This window comes from Balaenoptera physalus, assembly GCF_965194825.1.
Source record: "Balaenoptera physalus genome assembly, chromosome: 1".
Lineage (NCBI taxonomy): Eukaryota > Metazoa > Chordata > Mammalia > Artiodactyla > Balaenopteridae > Balaenoptera > Balaenoptera physalus.
In genome coordinates this window covers 114,370,703-114,389,370 of record NC_138882.1, presented here as the reverse complement: position 1 = coordinate 114,389,370, position 18,668 = coordinate 114,370,703, and the positions used below count along the sequence as shown (strand labels likewise).

General features: G+C 34.5%; 1 protein-coding gene across 9 annotated transcripts in view; it reads left to right on the top strand.

Annotated features, from left to right (window-relative positions):
- CCDC18 (coiled-coil domain containing 18) overlaps positions 1 to 18,668 on the top strand; it is a 127,196-nt gene that overhangs the window by 44,037 nt on the left and 64,491 nt on the right. For all 9 annotated transcript variants that reach the window (XM_082476251.1, XM_082476254.1, XM_082476249.1 and 6 more), the window contains 3 exons: positions 11,740 to 11,874; positions 12,046 to 12,123; positions 16,706 to 16,822. In XM_082476251.1, the coding sequence (XP_082332377.1) occupies positions 11,740 to 11,874; positions 12,046 to 12,123; positions 16,706 to 16,822 (330 nt within the window). The remainder of the gene's footprint in view (positions 1 to 11,739; positions 11,875 to 12,045; positions 12,124 to 16,705; positions 16,823 to 18,668) is intronic.

Below are 18,668 nucleotides of genomic sequence, written 5' to 3'. Positions count from 1 at the left end.
CAAAAAGGTTGGGGACTGCTGCTGTAAAAGATTAACATGAGGGATCTTGAGAGTGAAGGAATCATTCTGTATCCTGATTGTGATGGGAGTTTTATGAATCTATGCATGTATTAAAAAACCTCAGAATCATACACCCAAAAAATGAATGTAAATGAAGTGTTAAAAAGTCTCCCACCCTAGAATCATTGTTACAATCTTAGTTTATGTCTTTCAGACCAGTTTCTCTGCATCTTTGCACACTTACATGTTTATAGTACACATATACACAGACACACGTAAACAATTTTTAATAGCTTCGTTTTACAGAATGGTTGCTATTTGACTTTTCTGTTTTTTAGGATTATAATTAATTTTCAGTAAACTTTATTGTAAGCTATTTTTTTCTTATTTTAGAATATTTTTTTATAATAGAGTCTCAAAAATGAAACTACTGACTCAGAAGATAAAAAATATTTTTCAGATGAGTTTATCCCTGATAAATTCTTCAAAGTTTAATTTGAAAATGGCAGAAATTCTAGGAAGATATTATATTTGATATCTCAAATACTGAACTGCTGCAGAGAATTGGCATGATAGGTCTGTCCAAGGACCTCCCTGATAATTGATGGGTCAGCTTCTATGAAAATCTATGGTTATAACATCATTTAGTCTTGTTTATTCATGAAATTAAATATATACTTTGTATGATATCTGTCTTATATTCATGTTTTAAGAAAAAATTCTAAAGTTATTTAATATTTTTCAAACTTTTTATTGTGGTTAGTATTATCAGTATTAGTGTTATTGATGTTATAATTTATGTTATCTTAACCATTTTTAAGTGTACAGTGGTATTAAATACATTAACATTGTTGTGCAACCATCACCACCATTTATCCTCATAATTCTTCTCATCTTGTAGAACTGAATCTCTATACTCATTAGAGTACACAATAACTCCCTATTCTCCTCTCCCCCCAACTCTTGGCAATCACTATTCTACTTTCTGTCTCTATGATTTTGCCTTCTCTAAGTACCTCATGTAAGTGAAATCATATAGTGTTTGTCTTTTTATGACTGGTTTGTTTCACTTAGCATAATGTTCTCAAGGTTCATCCATGTTGCAGCATATTGCAGAATTTCCTTCCTTTGTAAGACTGAATAATATTCCATTGTATGTATATAGCACATTTTGCTTATCCATTCATCTGTTGATGGCCACTTGGTTTGTTTCCATATTTTAGCTGTTGTGAATGATGCTGCTGTGATCATGCGGGTGTACAAATATCTCTTTGTGACCCTGCTTTAAATTATTTTGAGTATACATGCACAAGTGGAATTGCTGATAATATGGTAATTCTGTTTTTAATTTTTTGAGGACCCACCATACTGATTTCTACAGCAGCTATACCGTTTTACATTCCCACCAACAGCGCTCAAGTGTTCCAATTTCTCCACATCCTTGTAAACACTTGTTTTCTGGTTTTTAACAGTAGCCATCCTAATGAGTGTGAGGTGGTATCTCATTGTAGTTTTGATTTGCATTTCCCTAATGATCAGTGATGCTGAGAATCTTTTCATGTGCTTGTTGTCTAGTCATATATCTTCTTTGGAGAAATGTCTATTCATTTCCTTTACCCATTTTTTAATAGGGTTGTTTTTATGTAGTTATTGAGTTTTAGGACTTTTCCATATATTCTGGATATTGATCCCTTATCAAGGTATGTGATTTGCAAATATTCTCTCCCATTCTGTGGGTTTCCTTTTTACTTACTCTGTTGAGAGTGTCTTTGGATGCACAGAATATTAGAATTTTCATGAAGTCCAGTTTGTCTATTTTTTCTTTTGTTGCCTATACCTTTGGTGTCATATTTAAGAAATTATTACCAAATCCAATGTCGTGAAGCTTTGGTTCTATGTTGTGAAGCTTTTCTATGTTTCCTTCTAAGAGTTTTATTTTTTTAGGTCTTAGATTTAGGTCTTTGGTCCATTTTGAGTTAATTTTTATATATGGTGCTAGCTGTGGGTCCAACTTCATTCTTTTGCATGTGGATATCCAGTTTTCTCAGCACCATTTGTTGAAAGGACTGTCCTTTCCCCCCACTGAATGATCTTGGCACCCTTGTGAGAATCATTTGACCATATATGTGAGAATTTATTTCTGGGCTCTTGATTCTATTCCATTGGTCTATATGTCTGTCTTATGCGAAATCACAGTTTTTATTACTGTAGCTTTGTAATAGATTTGAAATCAGGAAGTGAGGGTCCTCCAGTTTTGTTCATTTTCAAGATTGTTTTGGCTGTTCAGGGTCCCTTGAGATTTCATATGAACTTTAGGATGGGTTTTTCTGTTTCAGCAAAAAATGTCATTGGGATTTTGCTAGGGATTGTATTGCATTGGGTAATATTGACATTTTAACAATATTACGTCTTCTAATCCATGAACGTGGACTATGTTTCTATTTATTTACGTTTTCTTCAATTCTTTCCATCAGTGTTTTGTAATTTTAATTGTACAAGTCTTTCACCTCCTTGGTTAATTCCTAAGTATTTTATTCTTTTTGATACTATTGTAAATGAAATTGTTTTTGTAATTTTCTTTTCAGATTGTTCATTGTTCACGTATAGGAATGCAACTGACTTTTGTGTGTTGAATTTCATCCTCTACTTTTCTGATTTCATTTATCAGTTCTAATAGTTTTATTGTGTGAAATCTTTAGGGTGTTCTAGGTATAAGATCATATCATCTACCAATAGATAATTTTACTTCCTTTCCAACTTGGATGTCTTTTATTTCTTTTTCTTGCCTAATAGCTCTGGGTGGAACTTCCAGTATTATGTTGAATAGAAGTGGTGAGAGGGGCATCCTTTTTTGTTCCTGAGCATAGAGGAAAAGCTTTCAGTCTTTCACCATTGAGTATGTTAGCTGTAGGTTTTTCATATAAGGCTTTTATTATGTGAAGGTAGTTTCCTTCTGTTGCTAATTTGTTGAGAGTGTTTATCATGATAGGGTGTTGAATTATGTCAAATGTTTTTTCTGCATCAGTTGAGATGCTCATGTGTTTTTTTTTTCTTTCATTCTGTTGATATTGCATATAACATTGATCAATTTTCATTGCATTCCAGGAATAAATTTCCCTTGGTCACTGTGTTTAATCCTTTTACTATGCTGCTGAATTTGGATTGTTAGCATTTTGTTGAGGATTTTTCCATCAGTGCTCATAACAGATATTTGTCTGTAGTTTTCTTTTCTTGTAATGTCTGGGTTTCGTTTCAGGTTAATGCTGGTCTTACGGTATTAGGGAGTATTCTCTCCTTAATTTTTTGGAAACATTTGAGGAGGATTGGTATTAGTTCTTTTTTATGTGTTTGGTAGAATTCATCAATAAAGCAAGCAGGTTCAGGGCTTTTCTTAGTTGGGAGATTTTTGATTTCCCATTCAATCTCCTTACTATTTATAGGTCTGTTCAGATTATCTGTTTCTTCATGATAGAGTCTTTGTAGGTTTGGGTTTCTAGGAATTTGTCCATTTCATCTAGATTATCCAACTTGTTGGTATACAATTATTCATTGTACTTTCTTATGATCTTTTTTTATTTCTGTAGAATTGATAGTAATATTCCTACTTATATTTCTGCTTTTGGTAATATTCAGTCCTCTTTTTTTGACCACCTAGCTAAAGATTTGTCAATTTTGTTTATTTTTTTGAAGAACCAATTTTTCATTTCATTGATATTCTTCATTGTTTTTCTGTTCTCTATTTTGTTGATCTTTACTGTAATCTTTATTTTTCCTTCCTTCTGCTAGCTTTGGGTTTATTCTGTTCTTTTTCTTGTTTCTTATCTTTTAAAGTTAGGTTATTGACTTGAGATCTTCCTTGTTTTTTAATGTAAGCATTTATAGCTATAAATTACCCCCTAAACATTGTTTTTGCTGGGTCCTGTGAGTTTTCGTAAGTTGTGTTTTTGTTTTCATTCGTTTCTAAGTAGTTTCTAATTTCCCTTGTGAATTCTTCTTTGATTCATTGGTTATTTTTAAATGTATTGTTTAATAAATATCACAATATTGTGAATTTTCCAGTTTTCCTTTTGTTGTTGATTTCTAACTTCATCTCATTGTGGTTGGAGAATATACTTTGTATGATATCTGTCTTGTAAAATTTATTGAGACTTAAATTTGTAGCCTAACATATTGTCTGTCCTGGAAAATATCCAGTGTGCACTTGAGAAGAATGTATATTTTATTGTTTTGGGGTAGAGTGAGCTGTGTATGTCTATTAAATATGTTTATGTTATTTATTATATGTTTATTAAATATTGTTTATTGTGTTGAGTCCTCTCTTTCCTTACTTATATTCTCTCTGTTTGTTCTACATATTATTGAGAATAGGCTATTGAAGTCTCCAAGTATTATTGTAGAACTGTCTATTTTTCACTTCAATGCTGTCTGTTTTTGCTTCATATATTTTGAAAGTCTGTCTTTGGTCTATAAGTGTTTGTAATTGTTATATCTTATTGCTATATTGTAATAACCTTATATTAATATATATTATCTGTCTTTGTCTCATAATCTTTTTAAATTTAAAGTATGATTTCTCTGATATTACTATAGGTATCCCTGCTCCTTTTTGGTTACTATTTGCGTGGACTATCTTTTCCCATCCTTTCATTTTCTTATCTATTAGTATCTTTGGATCTAAAATGAGTCTCTTATTATAAATGGGTGTTGAATTTTGTCAAAAGCTTTTTCTGCATCTATTGAGATGATCATATGGTTTTTATTCTTCAATTTGTTAATATGGTGTATCACATTGATTGATTGGCGTATATTGAAGAATCCTTGCATCCCTGGGATAAATCCCACTTGATCATGGTGTATGATCCTTTTAATGTGTTGTTGGATTCTGTTTGCTAGTATTTTGTTGAGGATTTTTGCATCTATATACATCAGTGATATTGGTCTATAATTTTCTTTTTTTGTAGTATCTTTGTCAGGTTTTGGCATCAGGGTGATGGTGGCCTCATAGAATGTGTTTGGGAGTGTTCCTTCCTCTGCAATTTTTTGGAAGAGTTTAGAAGCATGGGTGTTAGCTCTTCTGTAAATGTTTGATAGAATTCACCTGTGTAGCCAACTGGTCCTGGACTTTTGTTTGTTGGAAGATTTTAAATCACAGTTTCAATTTCATTACTTGTGATTGGTTTGTTCATATTTTCTAATTCTTCCTGGTTCAGTCTTGGAAGGTTATACCTTTCTAAGAATTTGTCCATTTCTTCCAGGTTGTCCATTTTATTGGCATAGAGTTGCTTGTAGTAGTCTTTTAGGATGCTTTGTATTTCTGCGGTGTCTGTTGTAACTTCGCCTTTTCCATTTCTAATTTTATTGATTTGAGTCCTCTCCCTCTTTTTCTTGATGAGTCTGGCTAATGGTTTATCAATTTTGTTTATGTTCTCAAAGAACCAGCTTTTAGTTTTATTGATCTTTGCTATTGTTTTCTTTGTTTCTATTCCATTTATTTCTGCTCTGATCTTTTTGATTTCTTTCCTTCTGCTAACTTTGGATTTTGTTTGTTCTTCTTTCTCTAGTTCCTTTAGGTGTAAGGTTAGATTGTTTATTTGAGATTTTTCTTGTTTCTTGAGGTAGGCTTGTATAACTATAGACTTCCCTCTTAGAACTGCTTTTGCTGCATCCCATAGGTTTTGGATCATCGTGTTTTTTCTTTTTTTAAATTTATTTATTTAAATATAAATTATTTAGTTAGTTTTGGCTGCATTGTTCGCTGCTGCATGCGGGCTTTCTCTAGTTGTGGCGAGCGGGGGCTACTCTTCGTTGCGGTGCATGGGCTTCTCATTTTGGTGGCTTCTCTTGTTGCGGAGCATGGGCTCTAGGCGCACGGGCTTCAGTAGTTGTGGCGAGCGGGCTCTAGAGCATAGGCTCAGTAGTTGTGGCGCACGGGCTTAGTTGCTCCGTGGCACGTGGGATCTTCCCGGACCAGGGCTCGAACCCGTGTCCCCTGCATTGGCAGGCGGATTCTTAACCACTGTGCCACCAGGGAAGTCCCGGATCGTCGTGTTTTCATTGTCATTTGTCTCTAGGTATTTTTTGATTTCCTCTTTGATTTCTTCAGTGATCTCTTGGTTATTTAGTAACATATTGTTTAGCCTCCATGTGTTTGTGTTTTTTACGTTTTTTCCCTTGTAATTCATTTTTAATCTCATAGCGTTGTGGTCAGAAAAGATGCTTGATATGATTTCAGTTTTCTTAAATTTACTGAGGCTTGATTTGTGACCCAAGATGTGATCTACCCTGGAGAATGTTCTGTGCGCACTTGAGAAGAAAGTGTAATCTGCTGTTTTTGGATGGAATGTCCTATAAATATCAATTAAATCTATCTGGTCTATTGTGTCATTTAAAGCTTCTGTTTCCTTATTTATTTCCATTTTGGGTGATTTGTCCATTGGTGTAAGTGAGGTGTTAAAGTCCCCCACTATTATTGTGTTACTGTCAATTTCCTCTTTTATAGCTGTTAGCAGTTGCCTTATATATTGAGGTGCTCCTATGTTGAGTGCATCTATATTTATAATTGTTATATCTTCTTCTTGGATTGATCCCCTGATCATTATGTAGTGTCCTTCCTTGTCTCTTGTAACATTCTTTATTTTAAAGTCTATTTTATCTCCAGAAAGTGGGCATAGAGGGAACCTACCTCAACATAATAAAGGCCATATATGACAAACCCACAGCAAACATCATTCTCAATGGTGAAAAATTGAAAGCATTTCCTCTAAGATCAGGAATGAGACAAGGATGTCCACTCTCACCACTATTATTCAACATAGTTTTGGAAGTCCTAGCCACGGCAGTCAGAGAAGAAAAAGAAATAAATGGAATAAAAATTGGAAAAGAAGAAGTAAAACTCACTGTTTGCAGATGACATGATACTATACATAGAGAATCCTAAAGATGCCACCAGAAAGCTACTAGAGCTAATCAATGAATCTGGTAAAGTTGCAGGATACAAAATTAACGCACAGAAATCTCTTGCATTCCTATACACTAATGATGAAAAATCTGAAAGAGAAATTAAGGACACACTCCCATTTACCACTGCAACAAAAAGAATAAAATACCTAGGAATAAACCTACCTATGGAGACAAAAGACCTGTATGCAGAAAACTGTAAGACACTGATGAAAGAAATTAAAGATGATACCAATAGATAGAGAGATATACCATGTTCTTGGATTGGAAGAATGAATATTGTGAAAATGACTATACTACCCAAAGCAATCTACAAATTCAATGCAATCCCTATCAAATTACCAATGGCAATTTTTACGGAACTAGAACAAAAAATCTTAAAATTTGTATGGAGACACAAAAGACCCTGAATAGCCAAAGAAGTCTTGAAGGAAAAGAACGGAGCGGGAGGAATCAGACTCCCTGACTTCAGACTATACTACAAAGCTACAGTAATCAAGACAATATGGTACTGGCACAAAAACAGAAACATAGATCAATGGAACAAGATAGAAAGCCCAGAGATAAACCCACGCACCTATGGTCAACTGATCTATGACAAAGGAGGCAAGGATACACAATGGAGAAAAGATAGTCTCTTCAATAAGTGGTGCTGGGAAAACTGGACAGCTACATGTAAAAGAATGAAATTAGAATACTCCCTAACACCATACACAAAAATAAACTCAAAATGGATTAGAGACCTAAATGTAAGACCAGACACTATAAAACTCTTAGAGGAAAACATAGGAAGAACACTCTCTGATGTAAATCACAGCAAGATCTTTTTTGATCCACCTCCTAGAGTAATGGAAATAAAAACAAAAATAAACAAATGGGACCCAATGAAACTTAAAAGCTTTTGCACAGCAAAGGAAACCATAAACAAGACGAAAAGATAACCCTCAGAATGGGAGAAAATATTTGCAAATGAAAGAACAGACAAAGGATTAATCTCCAAAATATATAAACAGCTCATGCAGCTCAATATTAAAGAGACAAACAACCCGATCCAAAAATGGGCAGAAGACCTAAATAGACATTTCTCCAAAGAAGACATACAGATGGCCAAGAAGCACATGAAAAGCTGCTCAACATCACTAATTATTAGAGAAATGCAAATCAAAACTACAATGAGGTATCACCTCACACCAGTTAGAATGGGCATCATCAGAAAATCTACAAACAACAAATGCTGGAGAGGGTGTGGAGAAAAGGGAACCCTCTTGCACTGATGGTGGGAATGTAAATTGATACAGCCACTATGGAGAACAGTATGGAAGTTCCTTAAAAAACTGAAAATAGAATTACCATATGATCCAGCAATCCCACTACTGGGCATATACCCAGAGAAAACCGTAATTCAAAAAGACACATGCATCCCAAAGTTCATTGCAGCACTATTTACAATAGCCAGGTCACAGAAGCAACCTAAATGCCCATTGAGAGACGAATGGATAAAGAAGAAGTGGTACATATATACAATGGAATATTACTCAGCCATAAAAAGGAACGAAATTGGGTCATTTGTTGAGACATGGATGGATCTAGAGACCGTCATACAGAGTGAAGTAAGTCAGAAAGAGAAAAACAAATATCGTATATTAATGCATGTATGTGGAACCTAGAAAAATGGTACAGATGAACCAGTTTGCAGGACAGAAGTTGAGACACAAATGTAGAGAACAAATGTATGGACACCAAGGGGGGAAAGCCGCAGGGGGGTGGGGATGGTGGTGTGATGAATTGGGCGATTGGGGTTGACATGTATACACTGATGTGTATAAAATTGATGACTAATAAGAACCTGCTGTATAAAAAAATAAATAAAATTCAAAAAAATAAAAAATGAATAAAATGAGTCTCTTTTAGACAACATATAGGTGGATGTGTGATTTTCTCCATTCTACCAATCTATGTCTCTTGGAGAGTTTAATCTATTTACATTTAAAGTAATTACTGATAAGGAGGGACTTCTGTCATCTTGCTCTTTGTTTTCTATATGCCTTATAGCTTTTTTATCCCTCTTTTCCTACATTACTGTCTTCTTTTGAATTTAGTTGAGTTTTTGTACTGAAATTTTAAAATTCCTTTCTCATTTCCATTTGTCTATATTTTATAGCTCTTTCCTTTGTGGTTACCATGGGGATTACATTTAACATCCTAAAGTTATAACACTCTAATTTGAATTTATGCCACTCTAATTTCAATAACATACAAAAACTCTGTTCCTTTATAGCTTTATCTCCACACCTTTTGTCACAAACTTACATCTTTATACATTGTGTGCCCCAAAACACAAACTGGTAATTCCTTCAAAAGGATTAGTCTCTTTTGTAGAAAACAAGATTTGGAGTTACAAACTAAAGTTACAGTAATACTAACGTTTGCACTAATAACTTTTTTTTTCCTTTATTATGTATTAGTCTCTTAAATCATTTAGAAAACAAAAAGTGGAAGCTACAATCCATTGTTACGATAATGCTAGGTTTTACAATTGCTCATGTATTTATGAAGATTTTTATTTCTCCATATGGCTTCAGGTTACCATCTAGTGTTCCTTCATTTCACCTTACAGAATTCCCTTGAGTATTTCTAGCGGGGCATGTCTAATGGTCACAGCCTCCCTCAACTTTTATCTGAGAATGTCTTAATTCCTCCCTCGCTTTTGAAGAACAGTTTTGCCAGATAGAGGATTCTTTGTAGACGGTTATTTTTTTTTCTTTTGAATATCAGCCCACTGTCTCCTGACCCTCAAAGTTTCTGATGAGAAATCTGCATGTAATCTTATTGAGGATCCCTTATATGTGGTGATTTGCTTATCTCTTGCTGCTTCAAGATTCTCTCTTTGTCATTGTCTTTTTCTTTTTCTTTTTTTTTTTTGTCTGTGCCACGTGGCATGTGGGATCTTAGTTCCCCAACCAGGGGACCAGGGATCGAACCAGTGCCCCCTGTGTTGGGAGCTTGGAGTCTTAACCACTAGACCACCAGGGAAGTTCTTGTCATTGTCTTTTGAAAGTTTGATTATAATGTGTCTCATTGTGGGTCTTTTTGAGTTCAACTTACTTGGATTTTGTTGAGATTCTTGGATGTTTATATCATGTATTTCATCGAATTTGGGGCATTTTCAGTCATTATTTCTTCAAATATTCTCTCTCTCTTTCTCCCTTCCTTCTGGGACTTCCATGATGTGCATACTGGTGTGCTTGATGGTGTCCAACAGGTCCCTTATGTTCTGTTCACTTTCTTCAATCATTTTTCTTTCTGTTCCTCTAATTTCTGATATGTTATTTATTTTCATTTGAGTGTTTTCATTTCACAGTTCTTTGGTTTTAGTATTTTCTAGTTAACCTGTTGCTGCTATTATCACATATGTATAATTTTTATACACTTGTGTATATGCACAAATATACATATAAACATATCAGTTTACTCATGTTTTGTCTTCACAAAAGTTTTTTGGACATTTGATAACACCAATCAATTAGTGGTGAAGTTGTAAGGAGTGAGACTTACACATTTCTAGTGAAAGTATAAGTTTTGATGCACTTTGAAGAGAAATACCTAATGAAGTTAGAAATGTGCATATCCTACAACCAGGAAGTCCACTTCTAGGGGGTATGTTCTAAAGAAACTCTAATACATGTGTTTAAAGAGACATGTACAAAGGATGTTATTGTAACATTATCATAATAGTGAAAAAGCAATATCTAACTGTTTCTGAGTAGAAGAATGAACAAAGTAGTTTGTTGTTACAGTGGAATACTGTATTATCATAAAAATATGAACTAGATCCACATATGGATACATGAATAAATATTTAAAACTATTAAGTGAAAAAAATAAGTTGCTGAAACTTGCAGAAGTGTTGATATTGTCTATGTGAACTTTTTTTTTAATTTTATTTATTTATTTATTTATGGCTGTGTTGGGTCTTCGTTTCTGTGCGAGGGCTTTCTCTAGTTGCGGCAAGTGGGGGCCACTCTTCATCGCGGTGCGCAGGCCTCTCGCTATCGCGGCATCTCTTGTTGCGGATCACAGGCTCCAGACGCGCAGGCTCAGCCATTGTGGCTCACGGGCTTAGTTGCTCCGCGGCGTGTGGGATCTTCCCAGACCAGGGCTCGAACCCGTGTCCCCTGCATTGGCAGGCAGATTCTCAGCCACTGCGCCACCAGGGAAGCCCTATGTGAATTTTCAAAACAAAATTATGTTACATATTGTTCATGGATCTACATATATAGTTAAAAGCACAAAAAACATGTATGAGAATGAAACACACCAGAGAATGATATAGAACAATTTCAACATAGTATTGGTGAGGGAGGGAAGGGATAAGACATGGACTTGTGATTTCATTTCTTCTCTAAAAGGAGAGAAACTGAAGGAAATTTGGCAAAATGCAATAAGCTATGTAATTTCAGTAGTAATTTAAATTGTGAGTGTTATGTTTTTTCTGTGTACAGTTGACCCTTGAACAATTTGGGAATTAGGGGTGCCAACCCTTGTGCAGTTGAAAATCCACATATAACTTTACTGTCAACCCTTCCTTTCCATAGTTCCCATCTGTGGATTCAACCAACCGCTGATGGTGTAGTGCTGTAGTACATATTTATTGAAAAGAATCCATGTATAAGTGGACTCAGGCAGTTTAAAACTGTCTTGTTCAAGGGTCGACTGTATTTAAAATGTTTCAAATTAAAAAAAAATAATATGAAAATTAATAAATCCTGTTTCTATGTTTAGCTTGAATCTCAACTAGAGAAAAAAGAACAACAATTTAAAGAACAAGAAAAGACTATGTCCATGTTGCAGCAAGATATAATATGTAAACAACATCACCTTGAATCACTAGACAGACTCTTGACGGAAAGCAAAGGGGTAAAATCATCTTTATAAAAGTGCTGTTTAAAAGCTGACCAGTATTTTAAGTTTATGTTTCTTTTAACATAACTTTAATTCTAATCAAATCAGTTGTTTAACAACCTGTTACTAATGCTAAAATATTTATACACGTACGTATATTTTTGCTACCAATCTGTATGTTTTCAGGAAATGGAAAAGGAAAATATGAAGAAAGATGAAGCTTTGAAAACATTACAGAACCAAGTATCTGAAGAAACAATCAAGGCTAGTATGCTAATACTTTAAAAAATTTTCTTTTTATTTATTTTTTTTCTTAATGGAGACATTCCTGTGGCTTTTTAGTTTTCTCTATAAATTGTAAAAAAAAAATTTACATAAAAATAAAGTGGTAAAAATTTTACATAAGTCAATGAACTTAGTTTCTTTAAGTAGTATATTTTTCATTGTGAATTATCTTAATTATTTGATAGTTGATAATCTAGTTTGTAGATTAACCTCTTTTCTTTTTATAATACCTTAAGAAAGATTTGTTTTTTAACAAAAATGTATTTTTTAAACTGTAGCTACTTACTAACATTACCAGTAAAAAAATTAACGAAGTGGAGAGAGATGAACTACAAACAATACAGTTTTGCTTCTGTTTACCAGTTCTGCTATATGATTAAATAGGGAATAAATCCAGAATTTCTGGGTAAAATACAGTTTTGTGTCTAGGATAACCTTATGTTTAAAAGCATGGGCTTTGAAGCTAAACTGACTTGGGTTTTAGTTCTGGCTTCAGTGTGCTTATTAACTGACTGTAACCTTGGCTAGGTTATTTAAACTCTGAACGTTAAGTTCTTCATCAGTAAAATAGGGATCACAATGCCCTAGAAGAAGGTGGGTTTGAGGATTAAATGAAATGAGGTACATAAAATACTTAGCACATACTAAGTTACTCAGAGTTTGCTAAGTAATTACTATATATTCAATGTTTTCTCCTTTGCATTTTTAGTGCTAAAAATAGTTTCAAATATGCTGTGACCTTCATTCTGTCATATATGGATTAAATATAAAGGATATTTTAAAAATCCAGTGTTATTTAATTTTTGCCTAGTACTCTGTTTTTCATCCATTTTGTGACCATGTATACCCTCGTAAACCCAATTATATATTTATCCATAACTTTGCTATAGTATTCTCCAAAACTTTTAACATTTAATGCCATGTCAGTTAATTTCCTCATGTAAAAATAACCTCTAAGATCATTAATATTTAAAAAATTATTATTGTACAAAGGTTGTAGGCATGATATAATTTCATTAAATAAAATCCATATTGCCACTTAACTCCTGTTTTTCATTAAATTACCTAACACATCTAGCCAGTCATCTAGTAAGTTATTTTCATTTGTTAATAATCAGATATGAGACAGGAAGGAAATCAGCTAAAGAATGAATTATGATGTTAGGTTTTATTCCTTTGGTACCTTTAGTAGATTTGCTTTCATTGAAGCTATACTAAATGATTCTTTTCTTTTTTTTTTTTTTTTTTTTCTTTTTCTTTGAGATGCACTGCACGGTCTGTGGGATCCTAGTTCCCCGCCAGGGGTGGAACCTGGGCCCTCAGCAGCGAAAGCACCGAGTCTTAACCACTGGACTGCCAGGGAATTCCCTAAATGATTCTAACATATCAAATAGAAGTTTGAAATCTAGTCTTCTTTTCTTGATTATGTCATTACCACCTTCTTTCTTGACTTTTGGCCATGTCCCTCTGCATGCCTCAGTTTGTTCTTTGCATAAAAAATTATGAAATTTTCTATCTGCAGGAGAGTTATAAGGATCAGTTTAAAGTTATATCACTTATAGAAGTATGATAATGATAGCTGGAAGACTGATGGGAAGTTTATGAACTGGTAAAAAAAACCAATAAATTAAAGCAATTATGTTAGCTGCTATTAAATAGAAAATTGAGATGGTGCTTATTAGCAATTTCATTTGTTTATTTTATTTGTTTTGCTTTGCTTTTATTTTCCACTCTAGATTTTTGTGTGTGTTTTATTTCCCCAAAGAAAGTAAAAGTTATAAGTAGAAAAAAAATAAACAAAAAAGACTAGCTTAGGTGCTTCTGTTGAAAGTAGGTAGCGTAGAGCCCCTATGTGATTGCCTCCAGAATATGCCCCCGAGGAGGTTCTTTGGTTTAGCAGAGCAGTGTCTTTGTTTTGATTCTATTCATTCACGTACATATATATATACATGTATATTTATGAGTAGTTTGTACACAGTGAATGATGTTTATTTGTATGAGATTTAGAGTCTCAAGCTCTTTGTTCAAATGAGAAGTCCAACAGAGTAGTAGATGTTTTGGTTTTTATTATTTATTAGTTTTAATTAATTTATTTTTAATTAAATTTTATTTTGAAAATTTTCAAACCTACAAAATGAAAGACTAGTGCAGAGAACATCTGTGTACCTTTCATTTAGATTTAATGTCTTTTAAACTCTAACCATACTCACTTCATCTCTCTCTGCACACACATGCACATGCCTTCATGCGCATGCACCCACCCAGTCCCACCCCCACTCACACATTTCCTTTTTGCTAGTCCACCTGCGAGAAGGTTGCAGATGTCATGATACTTTACACCCTTAGTACTTAAACTTGGGTCTCCTATGTATAGAAACTTTCTCCTACCTGATTACACCATCTCTATACACCATAGAAAGTCAACATTAATTCAGTAACACCATTCAACACACTGTCCATACTGAAAATTTCCCAATTATTTAAAAATGTTCTTAATAATCTTGCTACTCAAAGCATGGTCTGGCAGCATCACTATCACCCGGGAACTTGTTTGACTTGCAGAATATCTCAGACCTACTGAACAGAGCTGGAACTAAGGTGAAGCAAGGGAGGTGCCTCTGGCATACAATTTAAGGAGACATTTACTCTCTGGGTTGTACAAGTGAAGGGTATGCATTTGCATGATCCTGAGAGTGAGTACCTCCTTAAACTTTGAGCCCTAGAACCTCCTTTGTCTCACCCTAGACCTGGCTCTGGTACTGAATTAGGGTGTCCAGGTGATTTGTATGAACATTAAATTGTCAGAGACACTACTTTAGCTTGTTCCTTTTCTTTCCCCAATTTATAATGCAATCATAATTCATGTTTTGCTTTTGGCTTTTTAGATTCCCCTAAACTCACTGTCTCCTATTCTTCACAACACTGAATCTTTGGAAAAGTCTGGGTCAACCGTAATAGCACACACACCACAATTGTGGGTTATACTGTGTCCTTCCCACTGCTTCACATCAGGAGGCACGTAATGTCACACCACCCCATTATTGGCTTTGCCAATCTTGACACCTATTATTTAAGGTGGTTACTGCTAGATCTCACTATTTTAAGGGCATAACTTTTCCTTTATAATTAATAAGCAATACATAGAGTGATTCTTTGAGGCCATGTTCAAATTCCTGTCCCTCAACAAACTAGTGACCAATGGTTTTAACATCTAGTGATGAATCTTGCCTGATTGAGTTTTTATGTTGTTAATTTTTATCACATGTGATGTTCTGACAGTCATAGATTTTTTTTTTCTGTGTGTGGAAGGTGATACAAGTACCAATGCTTATTCTCATGCTTAATAGAGAAAACTTGTAAATATTTACGCCTCTCATAAAAGACTTTAAAAATTATTATTAGGGCAACAGTTTGTTAACAAAGATAATTAATCAAAATTGTAAGCTTTTTAACTGTTAATGGTTATATTCACACGCTATAGGGGCAGGCTTTGAAAACTGTGTCTTTCAGTTGTGCCTCTTTTTAGAAATAAGAGTTGCAAAGATAATTTCATGATGTAGAATAGTATCTGCAAGAGGGAACATTTTTCTTTTTCTCCTTATCTTGTTGAAATTTCTTTCACACTTTCATGACTACTTACTAGAATGCTATTAGCGTTGAGGAAAGAAAAAAAAAAATACTCCCAAGAAGCTCAGAAATACAATAAGGAAAAGAAAGGAACAAGACAAGAATGAATCTTATTAACAGATGGGATATGGAGCATGTTTACAAATTCTGAAAAATTTTACTGAATTTGAGTTGCTCTTTGCTCATTTGCTCTTTAATGTTGAGGTAGCGTGAAGCATTTGCAGCTTTATGAACACTTGAACCAAGTTACATTGCTGCCTTTCTGAAAATGTTTTCACTGATTCAGAGCAAAAGCAGCCTTCTCCTTCTTACCTAAGTTTTGTTTTCATTAGCCGACAAAAACATTTCATTTTCTTAGTGACTTCAGCATATTCAGAATATTCGCACTATAGCATATTTAGCACAATACACCAGTTTGTACTCACTTTATTATTTTTCTTGATCAAGGGAACTTAAGGAATAGGTTTAAATACTGCTTACCTTTTTAGGTAAATGTTTCAGGGTGTCTGGCCTGCAGGTCCTTGACAATTGGCCCCAGTCTATCTTGCCAGTCCCATCCTTCCAGTACCCATCTCTTACAAATTCATGGTTTTGGTACCCTAAGCTCCTGCCAACTTCTTACCATTCCTTTTCACAGTGCCTTGTCTCTGAATGTACTTCCCTCTTCCTAGAATGCCCTTCTTCACTTGTTCATGTCCATTTATTCTTCAGGACTCCAGGCACTGGTTTCCTCTTTGGTTTCCTAGTTTGCAGTAATAATTAGTTTTCTAAATAAATCTCTTCTTTAATACCATTTTATATCCTAAGTTGGACTGTGTATTCACTGGTTGAAGCAGTGAGGTAACATTAGGAGATAACGCTGTAAAATATTGAGCATATAATAAGCACTCATTAGTATTGGTTGATTTTCCTTTTTTGCTTTTTTTCTGCTTAGGTCAGACAACTAGATTCAGCATTGGAAATTTGTAAGGAAGAACTTGCTCTGCATTTGAACCAATTGGAAGGAAATAAAGAAAAGTTTGAAAAACAGCTAAAGAAGAAATCTGAAGAAGTAAATTAACATTTCCTTTAAATATAGCATATTTTTCAAGTGATTTCTTTTTGAGATATTGTTTATTTTCAAGATACTTTAAAAGTACATTTTTATATAGCTGATATAAAAAAATTTTTCCAGTAAAACGTAAACTCCAATTTTATATTCTTTTTTTAAAAAATAACTTTATTTATATATTTATTTATGGCTGTGTTGGGTCTTCGTTGCTGCTTATGGACTTTCTCTAGTTGAGGAGAGCGGGGGCTACTCTTCATTGCAGTGCGTGGGCTTCTCATTGCAGTGGCTTCTCTTGTTGCAGAGCATGGGCTCTAGGCGCACAGGCTTCAGCAGTTGTGGCATGCAGGCTCAATAGTTGTGGTGTGCGGGCTCCAGAGTGCAGGCTCAGTAGTTGTGGCACATGGGCTTAGCTGTTCCGTGGCACGTGGGATCTTCCCAGACCAGGGATCGAACCCATGTCCCCTGCATTCGCAGGCAGATTCCCAACCACTGTGCCACCAGGGAAGTCCCCAATTTTATATTCGTTAAGACACAAACATATGACATATAAAACACAAAATATGACTCCTTAAAATTCTGATTCTATTATCTATTTTTAGGGAATCAGGAGATTATTGTTGATCACAGAGTAATTCTAATATAAAATGATTAACACTTAGAATATTGTTTTAGATTTAAAGGTATAAAATTCTTCAAATTTTTTCCATTTTGTTTTTTCTTCCTCTATTTGTCTGAAGGATTGAGAATTAGGTTTATAAATTTAACTTTCTTTATTGAGAAGAATTTCTCAGATACTAGATAGAAGACTTTTCTTGAATTATCTTATTCATCTCTGTATACTCATTGTCAACCACTTTGCTTTCAACATAATAGGTAGTCACTAAATGTTTGCTCAAAGGAATAATCTTAATGAAGAATTCCTTTATTTCTTTGTTAGAATTTATAATATATATATTTAAACCTTAACTTCATGTTTAGAAATAATCAACAAATTGGACTTCCCTGGTGGCACAGTGGTTAAGAATCCACCTGCCAATGCAGGGGACACGGGTTCGAGCCCTGGTCCAGGAAGATCCCACATGCCGCAGAGCAGCTAAGCCCGTGTGCCACAACTACTGAGCCTGTGCTCTAGAGCCCGCAAGCCACAACTACTGAGCCCGTGTTCCACAACTACTGAAGCCCACACACCTAGAGCTGGTGCTCCACAACAAGAGAAGCCACCGCAATGAGAAGCTTGTGCACCACAACGAAGAGTAGCCCTCGCTCGCTGGAACTAGAGAAAGCCTGCACGCAGCAACAAAGACCCAACACAGCCAAAAATAAAATAAATAAATAAAATTTAAAAAAAAAACACCTTTCTTAAAAACAAAAAAGAAATAGTCAACAAATCTTCATCAAAAATGCATCACGTAATTATATAACTTCAGAGGTTAAAACAAAAACTTTGTATTTTATATGGTCCTGTCTTCTTCCTTCTACTTCCCTTCATGAAGGTTTTTATAGCATCTTTCACAGGTGGGCATATATTTCTGTATTCCAATATATGGAAATTAAACCACCTAAACTACAGATACTTATACTTTTTAGAATAAGAGTGTGATTTTTTTTTCCACCGGGATCTTCTTTAAACCATTATTTAAGCATTTATTTATTTTTATTTACTTATTTTTTGGCCGCACCCTGCAGCATGTGGGATCTTAATTCCCTGAGGGATCAAACCCATGCCATCTGCAGTGGGAGCTCAGAGTCTTAACCACTGGACTGCCAGGAAAGTCCCTGTTTAGGCATTTAAATTCTGTAGCCCTCACTGCACTCTAGCATAAATGGACTTGGCAGAGATGGAATC